At 36.6% G+C, this 12,544-nt stretch overlaps 1 protein-coding gene across 1 annotated transcript; it reads left to right on the top strand.

The window, feature by feature from the left end:
* Positions 1–2,896: 2,896 nt before the first annotated feature.
* LOC113515291 (crossover junction endonuclease EME1) lies at positions 2,897–12,321 on the top strand. The gene is made up of 11 exons (XM_052901737.1): positions 2,897–3,049; positions 3,494–3,584; positions 4,333–4,452; positions 5,001–5,140; positions 6,258–6,434; positions 8,111–8,283; positions 9,209–9,282; positions 10,165–10,270; positions 10,826–10,908; positions 11,484–11,596; positions 12,137–12,321. Exons 2-11 carry the CDS (start codon positions 3,494–3,496, stop codon positions 12,290–12,292), a joined length of 1,233 nt encoding a protein of 410 aa, XP_052757697.1. The 5' UTR covers positions 2,897–3,049; the 3' UTR covers positions 12,293–12,321.
* The last annotated feature ends 223 nt before the right edge of the window (positions 12,322–12,544 follow it).

Here is a 12,544-nt window from a genome sequence, read left to right as displayed (position 1 = left end):
AAAGCCCTGGGAAGACCAGTCGAACACAGATTTTATCTGCGGATAAAATGTCTCTCGTTTATGTATGCCATTATTATAAAAAACAATGACTCCTAATAACATGTACATTAACAAATATTAATTATAAACAGGTAAGTCCTACGATTGGTAAATAAGAAAATACAGTTATGAATGAAAACACATTTTTTAATGCTTGATAATGAAATAGTAACGCCACTTGTACTACGTTGCCGGGGCACCAGTGAGAGATGATTGGTGAGAATGAAGTTAGTTCAGTTGGCCCATTGTGATGCATTTGACGATAATTAATCACGATGATTTCCAGGGGAAACTTGTGGAGGTCGATCTGATGGATTATATTGCTAGTAATGTGGATTAACGTACTCATTGCTAGCAATCCTTCTCCACCAATATATATATTTCGCTATAATCAGGCATGCAAAATTAAAAAAAAAAAAACTTATAAACATATATAGAAGAAATAGGTTACCTAAATTGTCTGTATTTAATTATCTATTTATAGATAGATAGATAGATACTCTTTATTGTTTCCTCCAAAAGATTACAATAGTAAACTTATTATAAATATAAATAATTACAAGAAATAATCACAGTGAGAAAACAATGGGCCACCTTATCGCTAAGAGCGATCTCTTTCAGGCAATCTTTGGATGGAGAGGAGTAATTATAATTTATTTAGTTATAATAAAAAAAAATGAAATCTTATTACTGACGCCAGGCAGTCTAGCACTTGTAAATAAAAGCTAAAAGCACTCAAGCAAGGGTTGCCAGGATGATTTATTGAAGCGTTTTATGGGAAATCAATAGCTCAGCGGTGCGCGGCTGGCTTTGTACGCCCGTCAAATGAACCCGTTTATTGTTCTGTAAGATTTCTGTAGTGTCGCCTATTTTTGGGATATTACTGCCATTTAATTTACGAATGAGACGTCTCTATGCTTGTTGAAATGCGTAAATTTGTTTTCCATTGGAACTTAGATAGGTAAACACTTTATTTGAGCCATTTATGACACACGTAAATTAACAAATGAGTTTATACAATCAGATTATTTACACTTTTTTATATATAAAACAAAAGATAAAGTATGGAAATATGTTTTCGCCATGTGTGTCGCAGTGACCCAAATAGGCTACAGATCAGTGATAGTTTTGCTTAAAAGCAAACCATTGATTTTCAGCTACAGCCTGAAGTTCAATTTGGACATTTGACTATGAAAGGAGGGTTTTGTTTTGTTGGGTGACTTTATTGTCCCCTCTAAAAGATTACTGCAGAAAGAATAAGAAATAAATTATTCTGTCCGGATAAAAAATAATTTTTTTTTTAATACAACATTCTAAGTTGTATAAAAAATAAAGTTAATGTAGTGACGAACGTAACACTCATGGCCATATTTCGCAGAGCATATTTGAACCCATTATGGTGGGGGAAAGGGATTGCTATGAATTGGGAGGTTAGTCCCCATTGCTATCATATCAATATAATAATAAATGTCTTATCAGGTCCACCTCTATTCTCTTTCCACACTCTTAGGTTCCCCCTGAACAGACCTGACTAATTTAAACTTTTTTTTTCTTATACAACTTAGAATGTGTAAACAAGCTGACGGCCCACCTGATGGAAAGTGGTAACCGTCGCCTATAGACATGAGCATTACCATGGACATAACAGAGTATACTGTTTCGCCATGAAACCCCCATGAAATGCTTCACGGTTGAAACACGAATGGAACAGAGGTACCTAAGCAAACGATTTTTGTACAAAGTCTCCCTCTGGTAAACATCATTCTATTATCACCTTTAAAAAAGATTGACTCGGGTCAAGCACATATCTGTTGCCATTTGTAAGATTAAAACAGAACAGTAGCATCTCAGTCTTACATGTAGAAATAGATAGATAGATTCTTTACTACGAATAATAATAATAAAACACAGTTAAAACAAATAACAACAGAAAAAAAGTCAATTTGCTTCTAATAGGGGCACCCTCAGAGCATCTGATTATATATATACACTTTCAGTTACTTATAGCGTTCATTTTCACTTACTTAATTTTAGCATTTGTGCAGGTCGCTTACTTTAGGATGTGATAATATATTAAATATATATATATATATATATATATATATATATATATATATATATATATATATATATATATATATATATATATATATATATATATATATATATATATATATATATATATATATATATATATATATATATATATATATATATATATATAAAAGTACAGATATGTATGTATGTATGAAACAAGTTCTTCACTTGTTTAAAACCTGTTAAACCTTTGAAAGAAATTTGCGACATTTGAATTTATTTTTGATGATAATGGAATGGTTACCCCACCTGCGCTAAAGGTATACACTGGCGAGGCACCAGTGAGAGGTGATAGATGAGAATGAAAAGGCAGGTCAGTTAGCCCATTGTGTTTTGAATACACCAGGAATTCAGCACGATGGTTTCTAGGGGGGACCACGTAGAGGTCGACCTTAAGAGGTATATTGCTAGCAATGGGACTGATAGTCCGTATTACTAACAATCCTTTCCCCCCCTAAGAGACATTTGAACAAGCAAAGGAAAGAAGTGAAGGAAGTGAAAGATCATTCCAGATTTTAGCTGTAGAAAATCAGAAATTTCTCCTAAAAACAGTTTTATGCACAGGCTAAGCTGCCTGCTACCTAATTTATTATTCTTGTTCATTTAATTATAACTATTTTGCTATTAAAATTATTAAATTTAATTGTACTAACAATCATATTTTACTCAGTTGACCGGAACTATAAATAAAATGGCATCTAAATATGTCAGTGTCAAAAACTTAAAATGAAAGATGTCAATGTCAATTGATTGTCAAATAAGTTTGATGGGAGTTCGTTGGTACCGGTACTTTTAGCATGTTTTATATAAACAAAGCAAAAACAAACATAAACATATTAAATGAAATATTTTTCACTATTTAATAGAGGGATTTAATAGAGATATTTTTTACAAATTACTAGTTTTCTATAAGGTAAGTTTATTTAAACATTTAATATAAATTTTGTAAACTTTAATAGATATTCAATTGCTGAATTTTATTACTCTCTTGTAACCATTTTATTTACATTGCTCCTTATTGTATATTGTTTTAAATCGATGATAATGGAATAGTAATTCTGCTTGCCTTAACGGCATACACTGGCGGGTACCAATGAGGGATGATAGATAAGGATGAAACAGATCAGTTAGTTCATCGTGACGAATTCAACAATAAACCAGTCGTGATGGTTTCCAGAGGGAACGGCGAGGAGGTCGTCCTGAAAGGGTATATTATTAGCAATGGGTTTGTTAATCCCTGTTACTAACAATCCCTTCTCCCCGTAATATTGCTCTATTGTATTGATTAATTCGTAGTAGAATAATATCTAAATATATGATGCAACTATATCGTCATTTATAACAATGAAATTTTTAGATGACATCGAAAAGGCATAAAAGACAAAGTGACGATAGTAATAGCATTGAGATTATGGATCTGACTCAAGAGGACGATCAAGAAGTACCTTGTAAGTTGAATCATGATTTTTAAACATTTAATTTGGGGTTTTTTTTGTAATGGTTGAAAATGGTATGGTAACCCTGCCTGCGCTAACGGGATATGCTGACGGAGCACCAGTGAAGGGTGATAGATGAGAATGAAAACGGGCCAGTTAGCCCATCATGATGAATTCATCAGGAATTAACCATGATAGTTTCCAGGGAGAACCGCGAGGAGGTGGACCTGGTTGGGTATATTGCTAGCAATGGGATTCTCAGTCTCCATTACTAATAATCCCTTCCCCCCCTATTTAATTTGGGTTGTATATTGATGTATTCAACTGTGAAATCAATTGATGGTACTATAACAACCACACATCATCAACATCATTACCAGAGGGAGACTTTGTACAAAAGTCGTTTGCTTGGGCATCTCTGTCCCATTCGTGTTTCTACATTGAAGCAGTTGTGTTTGCATAGCTGTGTTTAGGTTTAAAGGGTGGGCAGCGAATTTACAGGGTACAGAGGAATAACCTAAGCCCTCAGCAACGGCAGTGCATGGGGGTATCATGAGTGAAACAGTATACTCTGTTATGTTTATAGTACTGCTTATGTCTGTAGATGACAGTTATCACTTTCTATCAGGTGGACCGTCAGTAGTTGCTCCATTTGGCAGGCAGGTTTGCAACTGCAGCAGTTAAGCTTTGGTGCCTTTTTGATAGGGATGGGCAGCATCCCTCAACCATTGAGTACTAAGATGCTACTTATAAATTTCAGGTGAATATATAGATTTATCAGCTCCGTCCAGGTCACAAACATCAACTGCAAGTAGTGGGACAGCATCAGAAGTTAGCGCAACCACTAGCGGTCGAAAGAAGATGGGAAGGAAGAGTGTTGGTTAGTGTTTTGCTTTGTAATTGATTTTTTTTTGTGTACTTGTATATATTTTTTTTTATACAACTTAGAATGGCAAATAAGCTGATGGCCCACCTGATGGAAAGTGGTAACAGTCACCTATAGATATGAGCAGTAGCATGGACATAACAGAGTATACTGTTTCGCCCACTATACCCCCTATGCGTTGCCATTCCTGAGGACTCAGGTGTTATTCCTCTGTACCCAGTAAATTCACGCCATATCCCACCCTTCAAACCGAAACACAACCATGCAAACACAACTGCTTCACGGTTGAAACACGAATGGGACAGAGGTACCCAAGCAATCGACTTTACAAAGTCTCCCTCTGGTATATGCAATATATTCTATGATAGATGTTTTAGTTTGCTATAAAAGCAATTTTTAAATAATCAATTTCTGATACATTGAAAAATGTTACATTGTTTTTTTAAATTATTGAATAATTACAACGTTGCCATATTTTGTTATGAACACTCTTATATAAATGTAAAAAGATTTAATAGACAATACAAGAATTATTATAACAGGTAGTTTGCAAGAAAAAAGTAAGAAAAAAAGTAATGCTGCAGAGAAGCAAGCTAAAAAGCAGAGAATAGCTGAAAGTAAAGCGGCTAGAGCTGCAGACAGAGAGATGAATAAAATATTTAAGCCTGGAGAGTGTATGAAGGTTTGTTTTGTTTCTTTTAAACACTTTAAAATAGTACACAGGCTGACTAAATAACGATGATTAGTTTTAACGCCGCGCAATGTATTTAAAATTTTACCAACCACATGACGTGTGATACCTACAATGCGTGCTCAATGGCGCTTCTTTGTAGGTAGTTTACGTATGCTTGTGGCGTTGACCTTATACAGCTGATTGGGGGGAAGGGTTTGTTAGCAATGGAGTTTGACAGGCCCATTGCTAGCAATATGCCCTATTAGGTCGACCTCCAGGTGGTTCCACCTGGAAACCATCGTGAACAATTCTTGTTGAATTCGTCACGATGGGCTAACTGACCTGCTTCATCCTCATCCTCACCTATCATAGCCTTCACTGACCTTGCAGCCTAAATGGTCGCGTACAACGCGGTTTCAGCCGAACACTCAGTGTATGGAATGAGCCGATAGCGCGGGTGGAGAGACTACATTCCGCGCGCGTATTATCACCTATAATATACAACTGATTCCACATGTCATAGTAGTAGTAACAGGAATTTAAGGCGAATATTACATTGCTGTTTTTTGGTATTTCATAGTATTTCACTATAAAATATTTTGAATTAAAAAATGATTTTAAATTAAAAAAAAAAAACAAAAAATATTTGACATATTCTGGAAAGAATTTCTATTGGTTTTCAGTTTAGAATAATGATCTAAAATCACTATTTCAATTTTTACCAACCTGTCCCTTACCCCTTACAATCTTTATATTAAAATTATAGAAATTTCTGGCAACAGGTTGGTCAGTGATCTTGCGAGAAGGAAATAGTTTTTTTTTTATGCAACATAGAATGGCAAACAAGCTGACGGCCCACCTGATGGAAAGTGGTAACCGTCGCCTATAGACATGAGCAGTACCGTGGACATAACAGTAAACACACATACTGTTTCCCCCATGATACCCCCCATGCATTGCCATTCCTGAGGAGGCCTTTGCCCAGCAGTGGGACACCATAAGCATTGATTGATTGATTAACGATTATAGAAATAGATTGTGTGGTATGAATAAAATAAAAAAAAAATGTTCAAATTTCCCATAAGGCCATAATAAAAAAACATTTTTTTTTTATATTTCATTCAAGCATATGAGTATTGAGATGCACCCAGTGCTGGCGGGCGCGTGGTACATGGCGGACGTGGCCCGCGAGGCGGCCGGCGCCGGCTGCCGCGTGGCGAGCGCCGCGGACGTGTGCGAGCCCGCGCTCGTCATGTGGTCGCGGCACCGTGCCCACCGCACGCTCGCGGCGGCCGGCCGACAGGTGAGGACAGGCACACAGACATATCGGAATCCTAAGCGGGGCCAACTAAGAATTTATTCGTGTTAAAAATACCGGGAAACAAAAATAAAAAAAAAAATATTAATGTCCTACTATCTATCTATTGATCCTATTTAAGAGTTGCACTCTTGTCGGTGGAGCTCTTGCCCCTCACTACGATTTTCAGCGAGTCTCTTCACCTCTTGATACGACACGACACCAACTCCTTCCTTGATCTGCCTGATGTAACTATGTCTCGGTCTCCCTCTTCCCCTCCTTCCTTCTATCTTACCTTCTATTATAATGTTCATATCTTCGTCGTGTCGTATCAAGCGTCCCAATTTTTTTTCTCTTCTGTACTCAATAGTTTTTTTAATCTGTCTCTTTTGAGTGTCCTACACTAATTAAATTTTTTTTTCGATTTTGATCCATATTGCTTTGTTAATAATGTCCACTTTCGTTAGTAGAATACTCTTCACAAAAGATGTTAACGATTTCAGTTACAGGGTATTATAGTAGACAGTCTGTCAATGTCCAATTAAAAATGCAAGAAAGAATTTATTCATAGAATTATACGACTTACGCAGTAGCATAAATGAACTAATACAAATATAAAACGATAGCTCGTCTCTTGGGGAAGGGATTGTACAAAGCCTATAGACAATTTTTCCTTTCGGGTTCTCAAGGTTGACTGGAAGAAATCGCCTTCAAGGACCAAGTCCGTCTTGTTTTGTTATAGCCTAATACCTATATTAAAAGTAGTGTCCGACCGAAATAGGTTTTACAGCTGAAATCGAACTTTCGGCCTTGGTCTCAGTTTTGGCCGAAACCGAAACATACTGAAACATATTTCAAATTTTTCTTCTGTACTGAAATCCAGTGTATTTTTTACACAATTGTTTACACAAAAATACAGATAGTTAAAGGATAATAATAAACACTAAAAGTATGTATTTATGTACTAAAAGTATGTATGTATATGTCATATATATTTATATGTAAAAACATGTTAAAATTATGACTTACTCTTGGAAGTAAACTTAAAGAAAACAACTTTCAGTTAGACACACATACAACGCAAACACACACACAAAGTTTTGGCGCGGCCGAAAGCTTCGGCTAATTTTTGGCTGAAACCGAAACTAAAGCCGAAAGTAGAATTTCTGACCGAAACTAGCCGAAACCGAAACTGAAATCGAAAGTTCGGTCGGACACTAATTAAAAGTATATAAATAAATAAAATAATACAAAAACATATAAATAAATAAAATATGAGTAAACTATTATAAACTAACGACATGACCACGGATGTGGCCTCGGTATACAGGTAGTTTTCAATTATTATTTCAGCCATTAACTGTTCACTGCTGGAAATAAGCCTTCCTCATAAGGGGAGTATTGCTAGTAGTTGCTACGCTTGGCAGGCGGGTTGGCAATCGCAGTTAAACTTTTAGAGATGTTTTTAAAGGGACGCTGCTGCCCATCCCTCGTCCTCCTTTAGTGGCCTCATATGACACCCACGGGAAAGGAATGGGTGGCCCATTCTATGCTGGGGCACACACTGCGTACTTTTCAATATTTTTGAATTAAAACTGCTTTAATGGAGAATTAAAATGTTAAATTGTAGAACAAACGTAGAGACTATAATCTCATTTTTAACAATCCCCTCCCAATCGCAGGTGGGTTTAAGTGGTGGGAAGGAGCGTTGCAACCGTGCGCTGTTCGTTTGCGAGGCGGCGACAGCGGCTGAGCTGGCGGCCGGGCGGCGTCTCGCGTGCCACCTCGGGTCTGTTCGCGACATGGCCAGCTGCCCGCTCACGCTTGTCATATTCGGCCTCAACGATTACTTCAAGTGGGTAAAATTATTGTTAGGGACTATTTTTCACTCAATCTTGAGAAAGGGGGGGGGGGGGGAATTTATTACCAATATACCCTGCAAAGAAGAGTATAGATAATCTGGTAGTATTGTTTTATTGTTACCCTATTCCCTTTGGCCGCAACAGAATATCAGTGCTTTGCTCTTTTGAGGGCGCAGCAATAAACTGAGTTGTGGCCATTTTGTATTGTTACAGCACACGCACAATAGGAAAAAATGTACTCGGCTTTATATATTTTTTTTTTATTCATGTATATTATCTCGTTTTTTATGTATATCTATATATGTTATAATTTGTGTGCTGTAAGTAATGCAAATAAATTATATATCTATCTATCTAAAGTTAACGTGCATGCTGCCCTCGAATCTGTCGTGGTTAATTCCTGATGAATATAATATATTACACGCTTGATGCTCCAACCAAATGGTCATGTACAGTGCGGTTTCAAAAGAATTTCCTTCCACGAACGCTAAGGCTGTGGGATGAGCTCCCAGTCAAGGTTTTCCCTAAAGACTACACGATGGGGTATTTCAGAAAGGATATATTAAGGTTTCTTTAGGGGTAGCAATGCACACTTGACACCCCTAGTGTTGCAGGCTTCCACAGGCTACAGAATTCGTTTACCATCGGACGGGTTGAAAACTTATTTGCTACATTCATGGTATAAAATAAAATTTGCCATGATAGATCAATTGACCTGCTCTATCTTCACCAACATCCCTCACTGGTGCCCCAACAGCATAAAGTAATAGTGCACATTGGGTTACCATTTTATAAGACCCACCCATAAAACGAGGTAATCAAGTAGGCAACTTTTGAACAAAATCCCTTCTGGGACAAAACACGATCAGAGCTGATGAGTTATGTGTAAAAAAATTTAATTGTCTGTACCTCTTTCAGGTCGTCAGGTAGAAACACGATAAACAGCAATAAGAAATTGATAACGGAAATTGATCTAGAAATGGCCATAACAGGTAATAGCTGAGTCGTATTACAATTTACGATTACTGTTTTTCAGTACAATAGACCTAGCTAGCCACTCCGGCTTCGTATAGCTACGTAGGTAGTAGATAGTTAAAAAAATACAGCCATACATCACCTTTTTTTTATAAAATTTAGAATGGCAAACAAGCTGACGGCCCACCTGATGGAAAGTGGTAACCGTCGCCTATAGACATGAGCAGTACCGTGGACATAACAGAGTATACTGTTTCGTCCATGATACCCCCATGCGTTGCCACTCCTGAGGACTCAGATGTTATTCTTCTGTACCCAGTAAATTCACTGCCATATCCCACCCTTCAAACCGAAACACAGCCATGCAAACACAACTGCTTCACGGTTGAAACACGAACGGGACAGAGGTACCCAAGCAGTCGACTTTTGTACAGTCTCCCTCTGGTAGATAGACTTGCTGATAATGTAGCTTTTTATAGGTGTACAATCTTTAAAATCGGTTAATATTTTTTTTACTTTTTCGTGTGGTCTCGGCATAGAATAGGTCACCACTTCCTTTCTCGTGGATGTCGTAAGAGGCGACTAAGGGAGGGCGAGGGATGAGCAGCAGCGTCCCTCTTAAAACATCTCTAAAAGCCAAACTGCGATTGCCAAGCGTAGCAACTTCTGGCAAAACTCCCCTTATGAGGAAGGCTTATGTCCAGCAGTGGACAGTTAAAGGTTTTTAATTTATCCAATTATAATTCAAATCTTTATCTGGAGAAGAAAGAAATGTTTATTTAGTGCTTAATTCTAAAATTTATTATAAAAAATATATAAAAAAAAAAATATGTCCATAGTGCTGTTCATGACTAGTCGTCAGGTTGTTTGCCATTCAAAGTTTCATAAAAAAAATACAGATCTACTGGTGAGCGCCGATGTGGACACGATAGTGGTGAACACACCCAACGAGCTGGCGCTTCTCATCGTCCAGTTCACGAAGGCGATCGCGGAGGAACCTTACAAGTATGTCTCATCGTCATTCAATATTTATTTTGTTTCTTGTAAGTCGTGCGAGTGTGGTTACCCTCTGGTGTCAAGGATATTAAACTACTACCAAAAAAATAATGGAGTGTGACTTTTTAAAGATAGCTACTGTAAGATGTTTCATATTTATAAGCGTTTATATTTTTAGCCTATTGATGTGTAGAAACGCCATTTTAATGTTGATTTTCAAAAACAATTGGACAATTTTCAATGTTCCTGATTAATTTGTAAAAGTACTGTGTTAGTGAACTAAATCTAACTGTTAGTGAACTAAATTAATCACAGGTTACACTAAAAACTTTGCACCTACTTCAGAGTTTTTCAATTGAAATTTTGCCATCTATTTTCAAATTGTCAATGAGAGCTTAATAAGAATATTATTTTGTTATTTACGTTTTAGTTCGCTAGTAGAGTACTTTTTAAATAATCAATTGGAAATATTAAAAAAAAAATTGTTGTTCAAAATTGACAGTTGAGTGTAATGTTGCCATACTACGTTATGAATTACTACTAATAAATACCAGTTTGTTACAGGAAATCAAAACGCGCATGTGACGAGCAAGCCGAGTTCTACATGAGAGGTGACAAGAAGAAATCCGTACCAGTGGATAAAGATGGTAAAATTATGTTTACAATAACTATTCATTAGTGTCGGTTGGAAGGGAATCATTTGTAATGGGGGTTAGTAACTCCATTGTTAGCAATATACCATGTCAAATTAACCTCCAAATGGTTCCCCCTGGTAACTATGACCTCCAAATGGTCCCCTGGTAACCATCTTAGTTAATTACCACTGAACTTATCAACTCTTGATAGGTCAACTGACCTGACTTAATGCTCATCACTAACTAGTACTCCGCCAATTACAACAATGGCATAAGTGGTGTAATGAATCCATTTTTAAACCATAAACACTTATATTATTATATTGTTTATCTCAGTTTTTATATTAACCCTTCTTTGCATGATTTTTTTATTGGTGAAATAAATCGAGGTAACATAATAATTGTTCAAAATTTAAAAAAAAAATGTCAGCTATGTTTTTTTTCTGCAATGGCCATTAAAAAGGTATCCAGACACGATCAACTTAAAGTAAACTTGTTCTTTTATATATTTTTGGGCATTCAATGTTATGATAGAAATTTCCACCATTATGCAAAGAAGGGTTAATTTATACGATTTTTACATCCAGGTAACGGTCTGAGTAGACTGTGGCAGCAGATGATCGCCGTGTTACCGTTGTCGAGTTTAGAAACCTCCAGATCACTGTGCGCCCTCTATAAATCTCCGCTCGAACTTTATAAGGTAATGGTTATCATCTTATAAGCTCTTAATGGTTCATTGCTGAACATAAGCCTCCCCCTTCGGGAGGTTTGCCAGTAGTTGCCACACTTGCCAAGCGGAATGGCAACATCAGTTAGGCTTTGGAGATGTTTTAAGAGGGACGTTGCTGCCCATCCCTCACCCCTCCTTAGTCTTACTACACTCACGGAAAAGGATGGGGTGGTCTATTCTATGCCGGGACCACACGGACGTGACGAGTAAGATAATGGTAACTATATTAAATTTGTGGTTTTTATTGAAAGTAGAATATTGCTCTTGGAATTTATTTTTTCCATATAACGCCATCTAGCAGCGAAAGCAATAAGTGACATCAAGATATGACAGATGCTTTGTATGACTTTATAGTTACTTTTATAGTAACTTCTTTTATTTTAAACGAGTAAATTAGATAAAAATGCAGATTTAGACTGTTTACTAAATAAGTCAAGTGCAAAATAAAAAGAAGAATAATGTATTCACAATTAGGAGCATACTATCAGATACAATATTTTTTTCTTTTAGGCGCTGCAATCGCCAAATTGTTTGAACGAACTAGCCGATATTGGTGTATCAAGAGCGGCCATTCCAGGGTCCAGAGCACGTCGTCTTGGACCCGAATTCGCCAGGAAACTTCACACTTTATTTACGGCTGAGGATGGAAATATATTAATAGACTGAAATGTTATTATGAAATAAAAAAAAAGGACAAAAAATCTTCTTTTAATTTATACAACCATAAATGTCTATTTTATAGTGCTATATAGCCGGCTTGTATTGTGTATGAACAATTTTTTTTAATAATACAGAGCAAACGAGTTGACAAAATTCCCAAAGAGGGTTGACGTCAAGCAGGCGGCCAGTTGTAAAACTATAAGCCAAATCTTTTTGTAATATAGATAAAAAACATATTACGGCTACCCCAAATAATAA

Source organism: Galleria mellonella, unplaced genomic scaffold, assembly GCF_026898425.1.
Source record: "Galleria mellonella isolate WM207_F2 unplaced genomic scaffold, CSIRO_AGI_GalMel_v1 utg789, whole genome shotgun sequence".
Classification (NCBI taxonomy): Eukaryota; Metazoa; Arthropoda; class Insecta; order Lepidoptera; family Pyralidae; genus Galleria; species Galleria mellonella.
The sequence above is the reverse complement of the archived record's forward strand: the minus strand, read 5'-3'. Positions and strand labels throughout refer to the sequence as shown.

What these genes read in the sequence shown, in the direction of transcription:
- LOC113515291 (XM_052901737.1), top strand. Translation starts at nt 3,494, where the DNA reads ATGACATCGAAAAGGCATAAAAGACAAAGTGACGATAGTAATAGCATT. An exon ending in AGCCTGGAGAGTGTATGAAG is followed by an intron (nt 5,141 to 6,257) that starts GTTTGTTTTGTT and finishes ATTTCATTCAAG; the next exon opens with CATATGAGTATTGAGATGCA. An exon ending in GGCCTCAACGATTACTTCAA is followed by an intron (nt 8,284 to 9,208) that starts GTGGGTAAAATT and finishes TACCTCTTTCAG; the next exon opens with GTCGTCAGGTAGAAACACGA.